Raw genomic sequence first — 21810 nt, forward strand, 5'->3', positions numbered from 1 at the left:
ATAAAGCAACACTAGACACTATGGAACATAAAGCTTTTACTATCTCATCCTGGAATATACAAGGTCTGAGGTCATCTGTCATTGAACTAAAAAGCTGGAACCTAAACTTCACCAAAGCAATAGGAAATACAGACGTTGTCCTCGTATAAGACACATGGTATAGAGGAGACGGACCCACTGGTTGCCCTCTAGGTTACAGAGAGCTGGTAGTCCCAACCACCAAACTACCAGATGTGAAACAAGGAAGGGGCTCAGGGGGTATGCTAAGTTGGTATAGAGCAGACCTTAACCCACTCTATTAAATTAGTCAAAACAGGAACATTTTACTTCTGGATAGAAATTAATAAGGAAATTATCTCAACAGAGAGCAATTTCCTCATGTTTGTTACCTATATCCCCCACAATAGAATCCCCATACTTTAACGATGACAGCTTCTCCATCTTAGAGGGGAAGATCAATCATTTATTTCCAGGCCCAGAGACATGTACTAGTCTGTGGTAACCTAAATGCCAGAACTGGCCAAAACCTGACTGTCACAGCACACCGGGGGACAAACACCTACCTGGAGTTGACAGTATTCCCTCCCAAATATGCCCCCCTAGACAGAACTGACAAAAACAACCAACAAAAATGGGTCACAACTCCTGCATCTGTCTGTACATAGTCAATGGTAGGCTTCGAGGAGACTCCTATGGTAGGTACACCTACAGCTCATCCCTTGGCAGTAGAACTGTAGATGACTTTATCAATGATCTCAACCCAGAGTCTCTCAGAGCGTTCACAGTCAGCCCACTGACACCCCTATCAGATCACAGCAAAATCAGTCTATTTGAACAGAGCAATGCTCAATCAAGAGGCATCAAAGCCAAAGGAACTGAATAATATTAAGAAATGCTTTAGAAGGAAGGAAAGTAGTATGGAAATCTACCAAAAAACAATTAGGCAACAACAAATTCAATCCATTTTAGACAACTTCCTGGACAAAACATTTCACTAATAGTGAAGGTGTAAACTTGGCAGTAGAAAGTCTAAACAGTATATTTGACCTTTCAGCTTCCTTATCAAATCTAAAAGTGTAGAGACAACCTAAGAAAATGAAAAACAATGACAAATGGTTGGATGAAGAATGCAAAAACCTAAGAAAGAAATGGAGAAACCTATCCAACCAAAAACATAGAGACCCAGAAAACCTGAGTCTACGCCTTCACTATGGTGAATCACTAAAACAATACAGAAATACACTACGGCAATAGAAGGAACAGCATCAGAAACCAGCTCAATGTAATTAAAGAATCCATAGAATCTAACCACTTCTGGGAAAATTGGAAAACACTAAACAAACAACAACACAAATTGTTAGCGATCCAAAACAGAGATGTATGGATAAACCACTTCTCCAATCTTTTTGGCCCTTTAACAAAAACAAACAGCAAAAACATATACATGATCATATCTTAAGATCAGCTATTAAAGACTACCAGAACCCACTGGATTCTCCAATTACATTGAATGAACAACAGGACAAAATACAAACCCTCCAACCCAAAAAGGCCTGTGGTGTTGATGGAATCCTAAATGAAATGATCAAATATACAGACCACAAATTCCAATTGTCTATACTTAAACTTTAACATTATCTTCAGCTCTGGCATCTTCCCCAATATTTGGAACTAAGGACTATTCACCCCAATCCACAAAAGTGGAGACAAATTTCACCCCAATAAATACAGTGGGACATGCGTCAACAGCAACCTTGGGAAAATCCTCTGCATTATCATTAACAGCAGACTGGTACATTTCCTCAATGAAAACAATGTACTGAGCAAATGTCAAATTGGCTTTTTACCAAATTACCGTACGACAGACCACGTATTCCCCCTGCACACCCTAATTGACAAACAAACAAACCAAAATAAAGACAAAGTCTTCTCATGCTTTGTTGATTTCAAAAAATCACCGGGAGCAAACTACCTACCCTCCAGGACACCTACAGCACCCATTGTCACAGGAAGGCCAAAAAATCATCAAGGACAACAACCACCTGAGCCACTGACTGCTCACCCCGCTACAATCCAGAAGGCGAGGTCAGTACAGGTGCATCAACGCTGGGATTGAGAGACTGAAAAATAGCTTCTATCTCAAGGCCATCAGACTGTTAAACAGCCGTCACTCACACAGAGAAGCTGCTGCCTACATACAGACTTGAAATCATTGGCCACTTTAATAAATAGATCACTAGTCACTTTAATAATGTTTATATATCTTGCATTACACATCCCATATGTACACCACCGTTCAAAAGTTTGGGATCACTTAGAAATGTCTTTGTTGTTTCAAGAAAAGCAAATTTTCTGTCCATTAAAATAACATCAAATTGATCAGAAATATAGTGTAGACATTGTTAATGTTGTAAATGACTATTGTAGCTGGAAACAGCAGATTTTTTTATGGAATATCTACATAGGCGTACAGAGGCCCATTATCAGCAACCATTACTCCTGTGTTCAAATGGCACGTTGTGTTAGCTAATCCAAGTTTATCATTTTTAAAAGGCTAACTGATCATTAGAAAACCCTTTTGCAATTATGTTAGCACAGCTGAAAACTGTTGTTCCTGATTAAAGAAACAATAAAACTGTCCTTCTTTAGACTAGTTGAGTATCTGGAGCATCAGCATTTGTGGGTTCGATTACAGGCTCAAAATGGCCAGACACAAATAACTTTCTTCTGAAACTCATCAGCCTATACTTGTTCTGAGAAATGAAGGCTATTCCATGTGAAAAATTGCCAAGAAACGGAAGATCTTGTACAACACCGTGTACTACTCCCTTCACAGAAAAGTGCAAACTGGCTCTAACCAGAATAGAAAGAGGAGTGGGAGGCCCCAGTGCACAACTGAGCAAGAGGACAAGTACATTAGAATGTCTAGTTTGAGAAACAGACGCCTCACAAGTCCTCAACTGGCAGCTTCATTAAATAGTACCCACAAAACACCAGTCTCAACGTCAACAGTGAAGAGGCGACTCCGGGATGCTGGCCTTCTAGGCAGAGTTGCAAAGAAAAAGCCGTATCTCAGACTGGCCAATAAAAAGAAAAGATTAAGATCGGTAAAAGGAAATCTGCCTAGAAGGCCAGCATCCTGGAGTGATGGTTGCTGATAAAGTACCTCTGTACGCTGTCATGACATTGCCCTGTTGTACTTAAAGAATATGATATCAGATCAGTTGTCATCTGAGACGTTATTACTGATGAAAAGACGACATAAACTGTATCTTAGAAAGTCTACACATTCTAGTTATCAGATTCACATGGAATTGTTGTGCAATTTAAATGTTTAAATATGAAACAATGTGAAAAGATTAAATGTAATTTTAGTTTTTAAAATGAGAGAATTGTTTTCATAAGTAAAATATGCTCAATCAGTGGCCACACCCACGTGAATAGGCATTGGTTGGAAAGGATGAACCAACCCCTTTTCTACATTTCTATAAGAGCCCCCATGACCCAATTCACGGCGAACTAAGCCAACTTCAGCGTGAGCTCTGGTTGCGAATGGTTGAACGACTACAACCTAACGAAATTAACATTGTGTTCCCGATGACGTGAGGACTGATGTCCATACGTTTAGAAGGGCGAATTTCAACATGGAGGTGACGATCGCCACGCTGGAAGGATGAATTTTGACTATACCAGCCAGAATATAGCATGAGCTTAGTATGGCAACTTGGTATGAACTTTGAACTCTTATTCACTAAAGAAGTGATACACCCTAGACGTCGAGTTATCAGCAGCAGCTGTAAACGTGCGTGGCCTAGGAAAGGACAAAACAATCTCTTCAGAGCGACAGGGTACTACAACGTATCCGCCCAGAAATATTATTCAAAGAACAAGGGAGATCTCTGCTGGGCAACCCAGCCTTCCATCTTCGACCAATCTATCGAAGCGCAGCTCAGAGGAAATATATTTCTTGCATTTTCCTTTTCCGAATGGGCGGTAATTTAGATTGCATAAGATTCTGTATTTACGATAGCAAAGCTTTATAAGATCCGATAGTAACCCAATCCTTTTGTTCCTCAGTCTTCCCACGCTTTCATTCGAACCCAACTCCCTTTCTTTGTGTAACCAGCCGTCATATTGGTTTCGTCCGCTAGGGACATTTTCTTTTATGACATAATTAGTAATCAATATATGATCCATCCTGTGTATACGTAATTCTGTGTGATTATTTAGGTATTTAGTAAATAAATAATTAAACCCAATGTTGTATTGCTGATTCAACCAGGGTTTGTGAAGATAACCAATAATGTACAACTTTCAGATGAGACTAAACAAGGTGACGATTAAATATTGACTGCTATTGATATAAACGATTACCAGGTCTTTAAGAGTTTATTTGGAAGACAACAGCTCTATAAACATTCTTCCGTGGTGCCCCGACTTCCTAGTTAATTACATTTACATGATTAGTTTAAATCAGGTAATATTAATTACAGAGAATTGATTTGTTAAAATAGCATGTCATATATCATTTAATCCGTAGTAAAGACATGACAATGCATATGTAGATATTCCATAAAAATCAGCAGTTTCCAGCTACAATAGTAATTTACAACATTAACAATGTCTACACTGTATATCTGATCAAATTGATGTTATTTTAAATGGACACATTTTTTTACTTTTCTTTCAAAAACAAGGACATTTCTAAGTGACCCCAAAATTTTGAACGGTAGTGTATATACTTTATTTTTATACCATCTATTGCATCTTGCCTATGCCGCTCGGTCATCGCTCATCCATATATTTATATGTATATATTCTTATTCCATCCCTTTACTTAGATTTGTGTGTATTAGGTAGTTGTTGTGGAATTGTTAGATTACTTGTTAGATATTACTGCACTGTCGGAACTAGAAGCACAAGCATTTCGCTACACTTGCAATAACATCTGCTAACCATCTGTATGTGACCAATACAATTTGATTTGAAAAGCGTTTCAATCAATTTGGCATGAGGGTCTGCTATACAAAGTGATGGGAAGTGGTGTTGGGGGAAAAACATAAAACATTACAAAATCCATGTACACAAACATTGGCAAAAAAAACACACATTTCTTTCCACAGGGCCGTGGCGTGAGACAGGGATGCACAGCTTAAGCCCCACCCTCTTCAACATATATATTTCAATGAATTGGCGAAGGCAGTAGAACAGTCTGCAGAACTTGGCCTCACCCTACTAGAATCTGAAGTAAAATGTCTACTGTTCGCTGATGATCTGGTGCTTCTGTCCCCAACCAAGGAGGGCCTACAGCAGCACCTAAATATTCTGCACAGATTCTGTCAGACCTGGGCCCTGACAATTAATCTCAGTAAGACTAAAAATAATGGTGTTCCAAAAAAGGTCCAGTTGCCAGGACCCCAAATTTGACCCGGTTCAGGAAACCTGGCGTATGTCGCGGGTCACTACATCACAGGAGAGCCGTTTGAAGGTAAACTTAGTTTTTTATCAATATGCGTTTTTTGGAGGGGGCAGAAATGCACTTCTCGAACATGTGAACTTTCATGTTGATTAATAACAAACTTGTATTACATTTTTAAATACGAATAAAGCCTAGTTGGTTGAGCCACAGAAAAAGACAGCAACCTTTCGGCTAGCCATGATTGGCTGAGATAATGAGTGGGCTGGACATACCAAGAGATGAGTTTGGATTGGTCTGCCATATAGCATGCTTCTGTCTACTTGAGCTGGTCAGTATGTGTAGGTAATCCTGTCTAACGCTGCTTTTGATTATTTATTTTTTTGCATGGTAAATTGTAACAAAAGACTCCACTATGCAAGTATCCATTTCAATAGTTACTGCAACTGTTTCAGAGTACTCTCGTCTGACTGTGCCAGAGCACAGAATATATGACGAATTTACGAACGCTCAACACCCGTTGAATATGGCCGGTGTCATTAAACGTTGTTAAAAAAGCGTAATTAAATTGTTGCCAGGAGCACAGTTACAGTCACCAACGCTCTGGATAACATGGAAAAAGCCTAACCAGCTCTGCTAGGGTGAGTAAAACGGTCAGAGGTTAGGTGGGGGTTCTTATTGGCATTGCACAAGGTCAGTGTGAACCAGAGTGACTTGACACAACGGGCCAAGCTGTACAAACAAAACGGAAACTACACAGGACGTCTTATTTAATGAAAGGGGTTGCAGTCTGCCGTGAAGCTTTCATCCATGAATACGGGTAAAATACCTAGGTGTCTGGTTAGACTGTAAACTCTTCTTCCAGACTCACATTAAGCATCTCCAATCCAAAATTAAATCTAGAATCAGCTTCCTATTTCGCAACAAAGCCTCCTTCGCTCATGCTGCCAAAAATACCCTCGTAAAACTGACTATCCCACCGATCCTTGACTTCGGCGATGTCATTTACAAAATAGCCTCCAACACTCTACTCAGCAAATTGGATGTAGTCTATGACAGTGCCATCCGTTTTGTCACCAAAGCCCCATATACTACCCACCACTGCGACCTGTATGCTCTAGTCGGCTGGCCCTCGCTACATATTCGTCGCCAAACCAACTGGCTCCAGGTCATCTATAAGTATTTTCAAGGTAAAGCTTCACCTTATCTCAGCTCACTGGTCACCATAGGATCACCCACCCGTAGTACACGCTCCAGCAGGTATATTTCACTGGTCATCCCCAAAGCTAACACCTGCTTTGGCCGCCTTTCCTTCTAGTTCTCTGCTGCCAATTACTGGAACGAATTGCAAAAATCACTGAAGTTGGAGACTTATATCTCCCTCACTAACTTTAAGCACCAGCTGTCAGAGCAGCTTACCGATCACTGCACCTGTACATAGCCCATCTGTAAATATCCCACCCAACTACCTCATTGCCATATTGTTATTTTTTGTTGTTGCTCTTTTGCACCCCAGTATCTCTACTTGCACATCATCATCTGCACATCTATCATTCCAGTGATAATGCTAAATTGTAATTATTTCACCACTATGGCCTATGTATTGCCTTACCTCCCTAATCTTACTACATTTGCACACACTGTATTGTGTTATTGACCGTACGTCTGTTTATCCCATGTGTAACTCTGTGTGGTTGTTTTTGTCGCACTGCTTTGCTTTATCTTGGCCAGGTTGCAGTTGTAAATGAGAACTTGTTCTCAACTGGCCTACCTGGTTAAATAAAGGTGAAATAAAAAATTTAAAAAAGAGTATAGCTACAGTTTCAGATTTTATACGTTTCTAATTTTGTCAGAAAGTTGTTCGCAAGTTAAAGTTGTTAAAGTTGTTGCAAGTTAAAGCTAACTGTTAGCTAGCTAGCTGATGTTAGATGGCTGGCTCGCTAGCTAACATTACGTTTATTATCTGCGTGTAGTAATGTTATCTCTGAATGCCATTTCGCATTGCTAGTTATAGCCTAATGTTAGCTAGCTAACCAGCTAACATTGTACCTATTTGGTTAACTTTAGCTAGCTATGACAATCGGTTTGTATTGCTAGTACTCTATGGTTCACTGTTTAGCTAGCTAGCTAGCTACATGTCTAAACAAAAGACCCCAAAGTTCAAGCTTACTCTTTGCTAGCTAGCAGACGACCCATCCAGTTAGCCAGGTGTGTCTGACGGTGATTACGGCTATCTGTTGTATAATAATGCAAAAAAAATTGTATCTGGAATTTGTCTTTCAGCATCAGTAGAACACGCCTGACTCTCCTCCACCAGTCATACAAGGAGAATGGTCTAATGCCTCCCATCAAAAAAGAGAGCTGGCCCAAGCAAGCACAGGTTACACCTGAATCATGAGGACTTACAGCGAGTGGTGAACTTCATCAACAACTATGCAGAGGATAATGCAATAGTATTACCAGGATGCCACCCAGGACACAAACACTTTGGTGGAAAGCTGCTGCCATCCCACGTGACAAAAGCAGCAGTGTGGAGTTATCTTTTTGAGAAGATCAGGGAGTGTTGCGACGAAGAGGCTATGGACATCACATCCCCTACACCAAAGTCAAGGGCAGGACAGAAACAGGCTCTCCGAATATAGATTCCCTTGTTCATGTGTGGTTCGGACACGACCAGTCATCAGCACTATCTGCAGTGCCTCTATTCACATGACTCTCTTCTAACACACACGCCATACTGTACGTTGCTGCTACTTTTTGTTTATCCCGCTGATCAGCCACTTTACCCCTGATTGTATGCATATAACTACCTCATCTATCACTGATATCGTTATTGATATTGTTCTTGTACATACTGTATATTATTTCATTTATATTGACACTATTTCTGATATTGCTACTATGCAAGTAACCATTTGGCTGTACCATTTAAACCTTCTCTAGAGACCCATCCACTTCGCTAGATGTGGCTGGAGGATATAACATTTCTTTCACATGACTCATCAATTTAGAAAAGTGTGTCTGGGTAAGCGTCATCTAATATTTATTAAATATTTTTATCTGGACACTTTCTGTTTACCAGGAATTTTTCCTTCATTCTTAATCTTTACTACACTACTCACTCTGTTTAGCACATGACCTCACATGTGAATCTTTAATGAGATGGGTGGGGCTAAGGTCTTTAAGAGGGTGTGAACGATACTGAATGGGTGTAGACAAAGAGCTCTCCAGTAGGTGTACCAAAATATTCAAAGGCCATTTTCTCAAAATGTGGTTTACAAGTTGATCAACTTTCAAATCAGAATGACTTTCCCATTGTTCCTCAAAAAGGCAGTGTATGATATACCATTTTGTGGCTCTGTGCTTCTGCTTTAATCCAATGTAAAAAACACCATTTAAAATGTTGCTACATAAGACTGAATCAAGGTGGTTGGTCACAAATACAAATTCCATCTAGACACCGTTGCCCTAGAGCACACAAAAAACGATACATACCTCGGCCTAAACATCAGCGCCACAGGTAACTTCCACAAAGCTGTGAACGATCTGAGAGACAAGGCAAGAATGGCCCTTTTATGCCATCAAAAGGAACAAAAAATGTCACATACCAATTAGGATCTGGCTAAAAATACTTGAATCCGTTATAGAACCCATTCCCCTTCATGGTTGTGAGGTCTGGGGTCCGCTCACCAACCAATAATTGACTAAATGGGACAAACAACAAATTGAAAGTGCAAGCATAATTCTGCAAACATTTCCTCAGTGTACAACATAAAACACCAAATAATGCATGCAGAGCAGAATTAGGCTGATATCAGCTAATTATCAAAATCCAGAAAAGAGCCATTAAATTCTACAACCACCTAAAAGGAAGCAATTCCCAAACCTTCCATAACAAAGCCATCACCTAGAGAGATGAACCTGGAGAAGAGTCCCCTAAGCAAGCTGGTCCTGGGGCTCTGTTCACAAACACAAACAGACCCCACAGAGCCCCAGGACAGCAACACAATTAGACCAAATCATGAGAAAACAAAAAGATAATTACTTGACACATTGGAAGGAATGAACAAAAAACCAGAGCAAACTAGAATGCTATTTGGCCCTAAACAGAGAGTACACAGTGGCAGAATACCTGACAACTGTGACTGATCCAAAATGAAGGAAAGCTTTGACTATGTACAGACTCAGTGAGCATAGCCTTGCTATTGAGAAAGTCTGGCGAAGGCAGACCTGGCTCTCAAGAGAAGACAGGTTATGTGCACACTGTCCACAAAATGAGGTGGAAACTGAGCAGCACTTCCTAACCTCTTGCCAAATGTATGACCATATTAGAGACACATATTCCCTTTTTTACTTTATCTATTTGCACATCATTACCACACTGTATATAGACATGAAATGACATTTTAAATAACTTTTTTATTTTGTAACATTTGTGAGTGTAATGTTTACTGTTCATTTTTATTGTTTATTTCACTTTTGTTTATTATCTATTTCACTTGCTTTGGCAATGTAAACATATGTTTCCCATGCCAATAAAGCCCTTCAATTGAAAGAGAGAGAGAGAGAGAGAGAGAGAGAGAGAGAGAGAGAGAGAGAGAGAGAGAGAGAGAGAGAGAGAGATGAGTCATATCTCTTGTTCTACCATGCATGGTTGATATGGGGTGCACATGGGTCACTTGACCAGGGGCATCATTTGACCGGGGGAATCATTTGACCAGGGAAATCATTTGACCAAGGGCATCATTTGACCGGGGGAATCATTTGACCAGGGGAATCATTTGACCAGGGGAATCATTTGACCAGGGGTATTATTGAACCAGGGGTATTATTTAACCAGGGGTATTATTTGACCAGGGGAATCATTTGACCAGGGCTATTATTTGACCAGGGGCATCATTTGACCAGGGGCATCATTTGACCAAAATATGTTTTTGACCAGGGGCATCATTTGACCAGGGGCATCATTTGACCAGGGGAATCATTTGACCAGGGGAATCATTTGACCAGGGGAATCATTTGACCAGGGGAATCATTTGACCAGGGGAATCATTTGACCAGGGGAATCATTTGAACAGGGGCATCATTTGACCAGGGGAATCATTTGACCAGGGGAATCATTTGACCAGGGGCATCATTTGACCAGGGGAATCATTTGACCAGGGGAATCATTTGACAAGGGGCATCAATTGACCAGGAGCATCAATTGACCAGGAGCATCATTTGACCAGGGAATCATTTGACCAGGGGAATCATTTGACCAGGGGTATTATTGAACCAGGGGTATTATTTAACCAGGGGTATTATTTGACCAGGGCTATTATTTGACCAGGGGCATCATTTGACCAAAATATTTTTTTGACCAGGGGCATCATTTGACCAGGGGAATCATTTGACCAGGGGAATCATTTGACTAGGGGAATCATTTGACCAGGGGAATCATTTGACCAGGGGAATCATTTGACCAGGGGCATCATTTGACCAGGGGAATCATTTGACCAGGGGAATCATTTGACCAGGGGCATCATTTGACCAGGGGAATCATTTGACCAGGGGAATCATTTGACAAGGGGAATCATTTGACAAGGAGCATCAATTGACCAGGAGCATCATTTGACCAGGGGAATCATTTGACCAGGGGAATCATTTGACCAGGGGAATCATGTGACCAGGGGAATCATTTGACCAGGAGCATCATTTGACCAGGGGAATCATTTGACCAGGGGAATCATTTGACCAGGGGCATCATTTGACGAGGGGCATCGATTTGACGAGGGGCATCAACTGACAAGGGGCATCAATTGACGGGGAGCATCATTTGACGAGGGGAATCATTTGACCAGGGGAATCATTTGACCAGGGGAATCATTTGACCAGGGGAATCATTTGACAAGGGGAATCATTTGACAAGGGGAATCATTTGACCAGGAGCATCATTTGACCAGGGGAATCATTTGACCAGGGGAATCATTTGACCAGGAGCATCATTTGACCAGGAGCATCATTTGACCAGGGGAATCATTTGACCAGGAGCATCATTTGACCAAGAGCATCATTTGACCAGGGGAATCATTTGACGAGGGGAATCATTTGACCAGGGGAATCATTTGACCAGGGGCATCATTTGACCAGGGGAATCATTTGACCAGGAGCATTCAAAGCAAGGTGGAAAATTAAGAAGTAGAACAACTGGAGTCATGCTAGAATCTTTCTCCCTTCGCTCACACAGGCTTTATTTTCATTATAAAAGCTTGACCTTTCCACAACTCTCTGATTGTAGCTGCCTATCTCCTGCCTCCCCAGTGTAATGAACAGTTTACCAGCCCCGGGTCTACTGTACAGTAGCAACTCCCTATCATCGCTGCTGTCTGTATGGCCGTCTGGCTGGCTGTCTGGCTGGCTGGCTGTCTGAATGGCTGGCTGTCTAAATGTCTGTCGGTCCATCCGTCCGTCCGTCTGTCTGTCTGTATGTATGTCTGACTGTCTGGCTAAGAGCTCTGTGCAAACATCTCGGAAGCAGAGCAACTGGCTGCAATAGGAAATCCTGCAGTGGCTTTTTTCCACTGTGTGATCAATGCTGGAACATGCATTCCTATGTGGTAGTATTGCATGTTAGCAAGTGTGTGTTTTGTGCTCAATAGTATGCATGACATGTAATCTGTTTGCTGTATCTCTAGTGTAAAGTCATTAATTCCTGGGGGAATGGTAACATTCGATGTCTGCTTGAAGAGAATGAAAGAAAAGTAACGGCAGAAATGGTCAACTACAACCTACAACCCTCTACATGAATATTTATGTTCAAATCTTTGGGTATTCTGAATTTGTGACAGCATTTCACTTTTTTTCCACAGAGCTACACAATTACAACATGGCATAAGTGTCAGCTATTTTGTTTTACACCTGTCTTGAGACAGTGAATTCTGTCAAAAGTTGTGGATTATTCATGCTCTGACAAATACCATGTTGCAGAAGAGAAATGAATTGGAAATAGACCCTCTCCGCACGGCAGGCAACCAGTAGCATTTAGTTTTTCATCATTAAAATTCACCTAGGGTCCCTAACATTGCAAACTCATTACTGTGTACCCGTCATCAGGGAAAGGTGCACAGCAAAAAGCCACAGCCTTCAGTTCTTTCTAAGGGCAATTGGTCCAAGAAGAATATCCAAGATGTATCCTCTTACCTGATTTCCATGTACACCGTTTCGTACGCGTCTTCGACTCTCTTTAAATCAGCAGCCGCCTTTTCAGCAGCTACGGAAAAAAACAAAAAAAACAAGAAGAAATTACAATTTTTTTTTTTTAAAACATACATGATTTATTGTCACCTATACCGTAGGTGTTGTTTTACAGGGTCAGCCATAGTAGTACGGCGTCCTTGGAGAATGATAGGGTTAAATGCCTTGCTCAATGGCACATTGACAGATTTTTCACCTTATCAAATCAAATGTTATTTGTCACGTGCGCCGAATAGAACAGGTGTAGACCTTACGGTGAAATGCTTCCTGACGAGCCCAGAACTAACAAGCATTTTCAAGAAAAATACCCCCAAAAATACGAAATAAAAGTAACAAATAATTAAAGAGCAGCAGTAAAATAACAATAGCTAGGCTATATACAGGGGGTACCGGTACAGAGTCAATGTGCGGGGGCACCGGTTAGTCGGGGTAAATTAGTTAAAATGTACATATAGGTAGAGTTATTAAAGTGACTCTACCAACATGTAGGTTTGGGTATCGAACCAGCGACCTTTCGGTTACTGGCCCAACACTCTAACCGCTAGGCTTGCTATCAGTGATGCATAGTGTGGTGTCTAAACATCCTGTGTGGTGTCTAAACATCCTGTGTGTTGCCAAACAGTGGCTGTTGATGTCTGCCAGTGGTGTTGTGTCTGGGTCTGGCAGAGGAGAAGCCGAGTTGTAAACAAACACACATGCTATTTCCAGGTGTGGCGGCAGCAGAGGAGCCTGCGGGCTTAATGAGTCATTTCATAGTGACAATAGCGTGCTAACAGAGAGATGAGATGAGACTAGACGATCATGGAAGGGCGCCACAGCATTCATTGCTTCATTTCTACTGTACATGCTAGTAGTATGATAGTGTGATGTCAGGATGCCATGACATTATTCTACATTGTACGAGCGATTGAGACAGCTAACGGTGCAGTGTGACAGCTAACGGTGCATTGAGACAGCTAACAGTGCATTGTGACAGCTAACAGTGGATTGTGACAGCTAACGGTGCAGTGTGACAGCTAACAGTGCATTGAGACAGCTAACGGTGCATTGAGACAGCTAACGGTGCAGTGTGACAGCTAACGGTGCATTGAGACAGCTAACGGTGCAGTGTGACAGCTAACGGTGCATTGAGACAGCTAACGGTGCATTGAGACAGCTAACGGTGCATTGAGACAGCTAACGGTGCATTGAGACAGCTAACGGTGCATTGAGACAGCTAACGGTGCATTGAGACAGCTAACAGTGCATTGAGACAGCTAACAGTGCATTGAGACAGCTAACAGTGCATTGAGACAGCTAACAGTGCATTGAGACAGCTAACAGTGCATTGAGACAGCTAACAGTGCATTGAGACAGCTAACAGTGCATTGAGACAGCTAACGGTGCATTGAGACAGCTAACGGTGCAGTGTGACAGCTAACAGTGCAGTGTGACAGCTAACAGTGCATTGAGACAGCTAACAGTGCATTGAGACAGCTAACAGTGCATTGAGACAGCTAACAGTGCATTGAGACAGCTAACAGTGCATTGAGACAGCTAACAGTGCATTGAGACAGCTAACAGTGCATTGAGACAGCTAACAGTGCAGTGAGACAGCTAACGGTGCAGTGTAACAGCTAACGGTGCATTGTGACAGCTAACAGTGCATTGTGACAGCTAACGGTGCAGTGTAACAGCTAACGGTGCATTGTGACAGCTAACAGTGCATTGAGAAAGCTAACAGTGCATTGTGACAGCTAACGGTGCAGTGTAACAGCTAACGGTGCATTGTGACAGCTAACAGTGCATTGAGACAGCTAACAGTGCAGTGTAACAGCTAACGGTGCATTGTGACAACTAACAGTGCATTGTGACAGCTAACAGTGCATTGAGACAGCTAACAGTGCAGAGTGACAGCTAACAGTGCAGAGTGACACCTAACAGTGCATTGAGACAGCTAACAGTGCATTGAGACAGCTAACAGTGCAGAGTGACAGCTAACAGTGCATTGAGACAGCTAACAGTGCATTGAGACAGCTAACAGTGCAGTGTGACAGCTAACAGTGCATTGAGACAGCTAACAGTGCATTGAGACAGCTAACAGTGCAGTGTGACAGCTAACGGTGCAGTGTGACAGCTAACAGTGCATTGAGACAGCTAACAGTGCATTGAGACAGCTAACAGTGCAGTGTGACAGCTAGCAATGCATTGAGACAGCTAACGTTAACTGTCACAATGCACTGTTAGTTGTCACAATTGCTCGTACAATGTAGAATAATTAATAATGAACGGATGGGCTGTGTGGGGGGGGGGGGGTTGATAACCATACAGAAACACAGAGCCAGTGAGAAACAAGAAATGTATGAAAAGAACAAAGAAAACGAGAGAGAGAAAGTAGAAACTCCAAGTGGAGCGGCTTAGTGAACTCTAGGTTCATTGTCTTACTAGCTGGTAGTCCAGGGGATTTACTGTGTTTCTGAAGAGAGGAGGGCACTAGCGGTAACATTCAGACTGTTTAACAGTCACATGTACAGGGTTGCAAATGTGAATTCTGGGTACAGGGAAATTCTTAGGCTCCAACATGCAGGACTAAGTTAAATAAAATAATGAAAATAGTAATAAAAAACAATAAAAATAGACATATCACTGTAGCAGAGATGAATAAAAAAGACATGTCCATTGGGGTGGGGGCAGAGTTAAAGACTGTTGAGGGGGGGGGGGGTCTTAGTGCCGTGGTTCACCTTTAGCAGCGGGGGCCCAGCACCGTGGCAACGGGAGCACATGCGTGTGTGGCTGAGTGGGAGGCTGTCAGAGCCCGGCCTGCATACCAATTAGCATGTTCATCACATGTGGTCTCAGCTGGTCGCCCATAAAGGTAGATACACCCCACTTCCCCACCTACCCTCAGCCAGCCGAGACTGCAGTGTGCATCGGTCAGGCACAATGTAAAAACAAAGGGACGAGACAGTGACCCATGATCCCACACTAACGTAAGCAACAGGCACAACGTCTCTACCACCTGCCACACACGTAAGAGTTATTGCTGCTGACGCAGTGCTGTCACTAGAGGCTGCTCGCTTAATATGGGCTGGCATGACGCTCACAACTTCTCTCTCTCTCTCTCTGTCCTCCTCTCTCTCCCTCTATCCTTCTCTCTCTCTCTGTCCATCTCTCTCTCTCTCTCTCTCTCCGTGCATCCTCTCTCTCTCTCTCTCTGTCCTCCTCTCTCTCCCTCTATCCTTCTCTCTCTCTCTCTGTCCTCCTCTCTCTCCCTCTATCCATCTCTCTCTCTCCGTGCACCCTCTCTCTCTTTCATCACGTTTCACCTCTCTATATGTCCCTCTTCATCTCTCTCACTCTCTCTCTCTCTCTCTGTCCTCCTCTCTCTCCCTATATCCATCTCTCTCTCTCCGTGCACCCTCTCTCTCTTTCATCACTTTTCACCTCTCTATATGTCCCTCTTCATCTCTCTCCCTCTCTCTCTCTCTCTCTCTCTGTCCTCCTCTCTCTCCCTATATCCATCTCTCTCTCTCCGTGCACCCTCTCTCTCTTTCATCACTTTTCACCTCTCTATATGTCCCTCTTCATCTCTCTCCCTCTCTCTCTCTGTATCTCTCCCTATATCCACCCCTCCCTCTATGTATCTCTCTCTGTATCTCTCCCTATATCCACCCCTCCCTCTATGTATCTCTCTCTGTATCTCTCCCTATATCCACCCCTCCCTCTCCCTCTCTCTCTCTGTATCTCTCCCTATATCCACCCCTCCCTCTCTCTCTCTGTATCTCTCCCTATATCCACCCCTCCCTCTCAATTCAATTCAATTCAATTCAAGGGGCTTTATTGGCATGGGAAACATGTGTTAACATTGCCAAAGCAAGTGAGGTAGGTAATATACAAAAGTCAAATAAACAATAAAAATGAACCTCTCCCTATCTCTCTCTGTATCTCTCCCTATATCCACCCCTCCCTCTATGTATCTCTCTCTGTATCTCTCCCTATATCCACCCCTCCCTCTATGTATCTCTCTCTGTATCTCTCCCTATATCCACCCATCCCTCTCCCTCTCTCTCTCTGTATCTCTCCCTATATCCACCCCTCCCTCTATGTATCTCTCTCTGTATCTCTCCCTATATCCACCCCTCCCTCTCCCTCTCTCTCTCTGTATCTCTCCCTATATCCACCCCTCCCTCTATGTATCTCTCTCTGTATCTCTCCCTATATCCACCCCTCCCTCTATGTATCTCTCTCTGTATCTCTCCCTATATCCACCCCTCCCTCTATGTATCTCTCTCTGTATCTCTCCCTATATCCACCCCTCCCTCTATGTATCTCTCTCTGTATCTCTCCCTATATCCACCCCTCCCTCTATGTATCTCTCTCTGTATCTCTCCCTATATCCACCCCTCCCTCTATGTATCTCTCTGTATCTCTCTGCCGCTCTCCTCACTCTATGCATCCCTCTCTCTCTGTCCTCCTCTCTCTCTCTCTCTGTCCATCTCTCTCTCCTTCTATCATCCCTCACTCTCTCTCTCTCTCTCTCTCTCTCTCCCTCTATCCATCCCTAGCTGCTCATCTCTCTCTCCATCTCTCTCTCCCTCTATCCATCCCTCGCTCTCTCTCTCTCTCCCTGTCCTCCTCTCTCTCCCTCTATCCATCTCTCTCTCTGTCCATCTCTCTCTCTCTCTCTGTCCATCTCTCTCTCTCCTTCTATCATCCCTCACTCTCTCTCTCTCCCTCTATCAATCCCTAGCTGCCCATCTCTCTCTCCATCTCCCTATATCCATCCCTCTCTCTCTCTCTCTCTATCCATCCCTCGCTCTCTCTCAATTCAATTCAATTCAATTCAAGGGGCTTTATTGGCATGGGAAACATGTGTTAACATTGCCAAAGCAAGTGAGGTAGATATTATACAAAAGTGAAATAAACAATACAAATTAACTCTCTCTCTCTCTCTCTCTCTCTCTCTCTCTCTCTCTCTCTCTCTCTCTCTCTCTCTCTCTCTCTCTCTCTCTCTCTCTCTCTCTCTCTCTCTCTCTCTCTCTCTCTCTCTCTCTCTCTCTCTCTCTCTCTCTCTCTCTCTCTCTCTCTCTCTCTCTCTCTCTCTCTCTCTCTCTCTCTCTCTGTCCATCTCTCTCTCTCTCTCTCTCTGTCCATCTCTCTCTGTCCATCTCTCTCTCTCTGTCCATCTCTCTCTCTCTCTCTCTCTCTCTCTCTCTCTGTCCATCTCTCTCTCTCTCCCTCTATCATCCCCCTCTCTCTCTCTGTCCATCTCTCTCTCTCCCTCTATCATCCCTCTCTCTCTCTCTGTCCATCTCTCTCTCTATCATCCCTCACTCTCTCTGGCCATCTCTCTCTCTCCCTCTATCATCCCTCTCTCTCTCTCTGTCCATCTCTCTCTCTATCATCCCTCACTCTCTCTGTCCATCTCTCTCTCTCCTTCTATCATCCCTCACTCTCTCTCTCTCCCTCTATCAATCCCTAGCTCCCCATCTCTCTCTCCATCTCCCTATATCCATCCCTCTCTCTCTCTCTATCCATCCCTCGCTCTCTCTCTCTCTGTCCATCTCTCTCTCTGTCCATCTCTCTCTCTCTCTCTCTCTCTCTGTCCATCTCTCTCTCTCCATCTCTCTCTCTCCCTCTATCATCCCTCTCTCTCTCTCTGTCCATCTCTCTCTCTATCATCCCTCACTCTCTCTGTCCATCTCTCTCTCACCCTCTATCCATCCCTCGCTGGCTCTCTCTCTCTATCTATCCATCCCTCGTTCTCCCTGTCCATCTCTCTCTCTCTGTCCATTTTTGTCTCTCTGTCCATCTCTCTCTCTCTCTCTCTGTCCATCTCTCTCTCTCTGTCCATCTCTCTCTCTCTGTCCATCTCTCTATCTTCTGTACACCGTGTTATGTCTGAGGCGCAGGGAGACTGCAGTATACAGTTAGAGCTCTCCCAATGAGATGTTTATGACAGGGTGCCTTAGTGAACAAGGCCCTCTTTTGTTTACTGACAACAGGAACTACACCAGCAATAATGAGCAACTGTTTAATAAACACCTGTTTGCATCAAACAGGACTCTGTGAAAGCACTACAATGACACAACAGTGACATGTTTGCCATGAAAAGGTCAATCTGGAAGTAAAAGAAACAAACACCTGTTTAGGAGAGGTGCTGGCTAGCAGAGTAGAACACCTGTTTAGGAGAGGTGCTGGCTAGCAGAGTAGAACACCTGTTTAGGAGAGGTGCTGGCTAGCAGAGTAGAACACCTGTTTAGGAGAGGTGCTGGCTAGCAGAGTAGAACACCTGTTTAGGAGAGGTGCTGGCTAGCAGAGTAAAACACCTGTTTAGGAGAGGTGCTGGCTAGCAGAGTAAAACACCTGTTTAGGAGAGGTGCTGGCTAGCAGAGTAGAACACCTGTTTAGGAGAGGTGCTGGCTAGCAGAGTAGAACACCTGTTTAGGAGAGGTGCTGGCTAGCAGAGTAAAACACCTGTTTAGGAGAGGTGCTGGCTAGCAGAGTAGAACACCTGTTTAGGAGAGGTGCTGGCTAGCAGAGTAGAACACCTGTTTAGGAGAGGTGCTGGCTAGCAGAGTAGAACACCTGTTTAGGAGAGGTGCTGGCTAGCAGAGTAGAACACCTGTTTAGGAGAGGTGCTGGCTAGCAGAGTAGAACACCTGTTTAGGAGAGGTGCTGGCTAGCAGAGTAGAACACCTGTTTAGGAGAGGTGCTGGCTAGCAGAGTAGAACACCTGTTTAGGAGAGGTGCTGGCTAGCAGAGTAAAACACCTGTTTAGGAGAGGTGCTGGCTAGCAGAGTAAAACACCTGTTTAGGAGAGGTGCTGGCTAGCAGAGTAGAACACCTGTTTAGGAGAGGTGCTGGCTAGCAGAGTAGAACACCTGTTTAGGAGAGGTGCTGGCTAGCAGAGTAAAACACCTGTTTAGGAGAGGTGCTGGCTAGCAGAGTAGAACACCTGTTTAGGAGAGGTGCTGGCTAGCAGAGTAGAACACCTGTTTAGGAGAGGTGCTGGCTAGCAGAGTAGAACACCTGTTTATTAGAGGTGCTGGCTAGCAGAGTAGAACACCTGTTTAGGAGAGGTGCTGGCTAGCGGAGTAGAACACCTGTTTAGGAGAGGTGCTAGCTAGCAGAGTAGAACACCTGTTTAGGAGAGGTGCTGGCTAGCAGAGTAGAACACCTGTTTAGGAGAGGTGCTGGCTAGCAGAGTAGAACACCTGTTTAGGAGAGGTGCTGGCTAGCAGAGTAGAACACCTGTTTATTAGAGGTGCTGGCTAGCAGAGTAGAACACCTGTTTAGGAGAGGTGCTGGCTAGCAGAGTGGAACACCTGTTTAGGAGAGGTGCTGGCTAGCGGAGTAGAACACCTGTTTAGGAGAGGTGCTGGCTAGCAGAGTAGAACACCTGTTTAGGAGAGGTGCTGGCTAGCAGAGTAGAACACCTGTTTAGGAGAGGTGCTGGCTAGCAGAGTAGAACACCTATTTAGGAGAGGTGCTGGCTAGCGGAGTAGAACACCTGTTTAGGAGAGGTGCTGGCTAGCGGAGTAGAACACCTGTTTAGGAGAAGTGCTGGCTAGCGGAGTAGAACACCTGTTTAGGAGAAGTGCTGGCTAGCGGAGTAGAACACCTGTTTAGGAGAAGTGCTGGCTAGCGGAGTAGAACACCTGTTTAGGAGAGGTGCTGGCTAGCGGAGTAGAACACCTGTTTAGGAGAGGTGCTGGCTAGCGGAGTAGAACACCTGTTTAGGAGAGGTGCTGGCTAGCAGAGTAGAACACCTGTTTAGGAGAAGTGCTGGCTAGCGGAGTAGAACACCTGTTTAGGAGAGGTGCTGGCTAGCGGAGTAGAACACCTGTTTAGGAGAGGTGCTGGCTAGCAGAGTAGAACACCTGTTTAGGAGAGGTGCTGGCTAGCAGAGTAGAACACCTGTTTAGGAGAGGTGCTGGCTAGCAGAGTAGAACACCTGTTTAGGAGAGGTGCTGGCTAGCAGAGTAGAACACCTGTTTAGGAGAGGATCTGGCTAGCAGAGTAGAACACCTGTTTAGGAGAGGTGCTGGCTAGCAGAGTAGAACACCTGTTTAGGAGAGGTGCTGGCTAGCGGAGTAGAACACCTGTTTAGGAGAGGTGCTGGCTAGCAGAGTAGAACACCTGTTTAGGAGAGGTGATGGCTAGCAGAGTAGAACACCTGTTTAGGAGAGGTGCTGGCTAGCAGAGTAGAACACCTGTTTATTAGAGGTGCTGGCTAGCAGAGTAGAACACCTGTTTAGGAGAGGTGCTGGCTAGCAGAGTAGAACACCTGTTTAGGAGAAGTGCTGGCTAGCGGAGTAGAACACCTGTTTAGGAGAAGTGCTGGCTAGCGGAGTAGAACACCTGTTTAGGAGAAGTGCTGGCTAGCGGAGTAGAACACCTGTTTAGGAGAGGTGCTGGCTAGCGGAGTAGAACACCTGTTTAGGAGAAGTGCTAGCTAGCAGAGTAGAACACCTGTTTAGGAGAGGTGCTGGCTAGCGGAGTAGAACACCTGTTTAGGAGAAGTGCTAGCTAGCAGAGTAGAACACCTGTTTAGGAGAGGTGCTGGCTAGCAGAGTAGAACACCTGTTTAGGAGAGGTGCTGGCTAGCAGAGTAGAACACCTGTTTAGGAGAGGTGCTGGCTAGCAGAGTAGAACACCTGTTTAGGAGAGGTGCTGGCTAGTGATGTAGAAAACTTGAGCTTCACAGGAGAGCCTCTCACTCTAGGAGCTCAGATGCAATAATTGAATAACCAACATAGTCAGGGGCTTGACGAATAGTTGACGAATAGTTGACAAGTTGAATCGGGTGTGATAGCTCTGGAACAGTTCAAATACATGGAACGTCTGGAGGTCCCAGAGGAGAGGTTTGAGGAACGGCTGGAGGTCCCAGAGGAGAGGTTTGGAACGTCTGGAGGTCCCAGAGGAGAGGTTTGGAACGTCTGGAGGTCCCAGAGGAGAGGTTTGAGGAACGGCTGGAGGTACCAGAGGAGAGGTTTGGAACGTCTGGAGGTCCCAGAGGAGAGGTTTGAGGAACGTCTGGAGGTCCCAGAGGAGAGGTTTGAGGAACGGCTGGAGGTCCCAGAGGAGAGGTTTGAGGAACGTCTGGAGGTCCCAGAGGAGAGGTTTGGAACGGTTGGAGGTCCCAGAGGAGAAGTTTGGAACGGCTGGAGGTCCCA

General features: G+C 44.2%; 1 protein-coding gene across 4 annotated transcripts in view; it reads right to left on the minus strand.

Annotated features, from left to right (window-relative positions):
- Nucleotides 1-21810, minus strand: part of LOC139534705 (glucosidase 2 subunit beta-like) — a 280149-nt gene that overhangs the window by 130445 nt on the left and 127894 nt on the right. For all 4 annotated transcript variants that reach the window (XM_071334091.1, XM_071334090.1, XM_071334089.1 and 1 more), the window contains exon 11: nucleotides 12599-12668. In XM_071334091.1, coding sequence (XP_071190192.1) covers nucleotides 12599-12668 — 70 coding nt within the window. The remainder of the gene's footprint in view (nucleotides 1-12598; nucleotides 12669-21810) is intronic.

Source organism: Salvelinus alpinus, chromosome 11 (assembly GCF_045679555.1).
Source record: "Salvelinus alpinus chromosome 11, SLU_Salpinus.1, whole genome shotgun sequence".
Classification (NCBI taxonomy): Eukaryota; Metazoa; Chordata; class Actinopteri; order Salmoniformes; family Salmonidae; genus Salvelinus; species Salvelinus alpinus.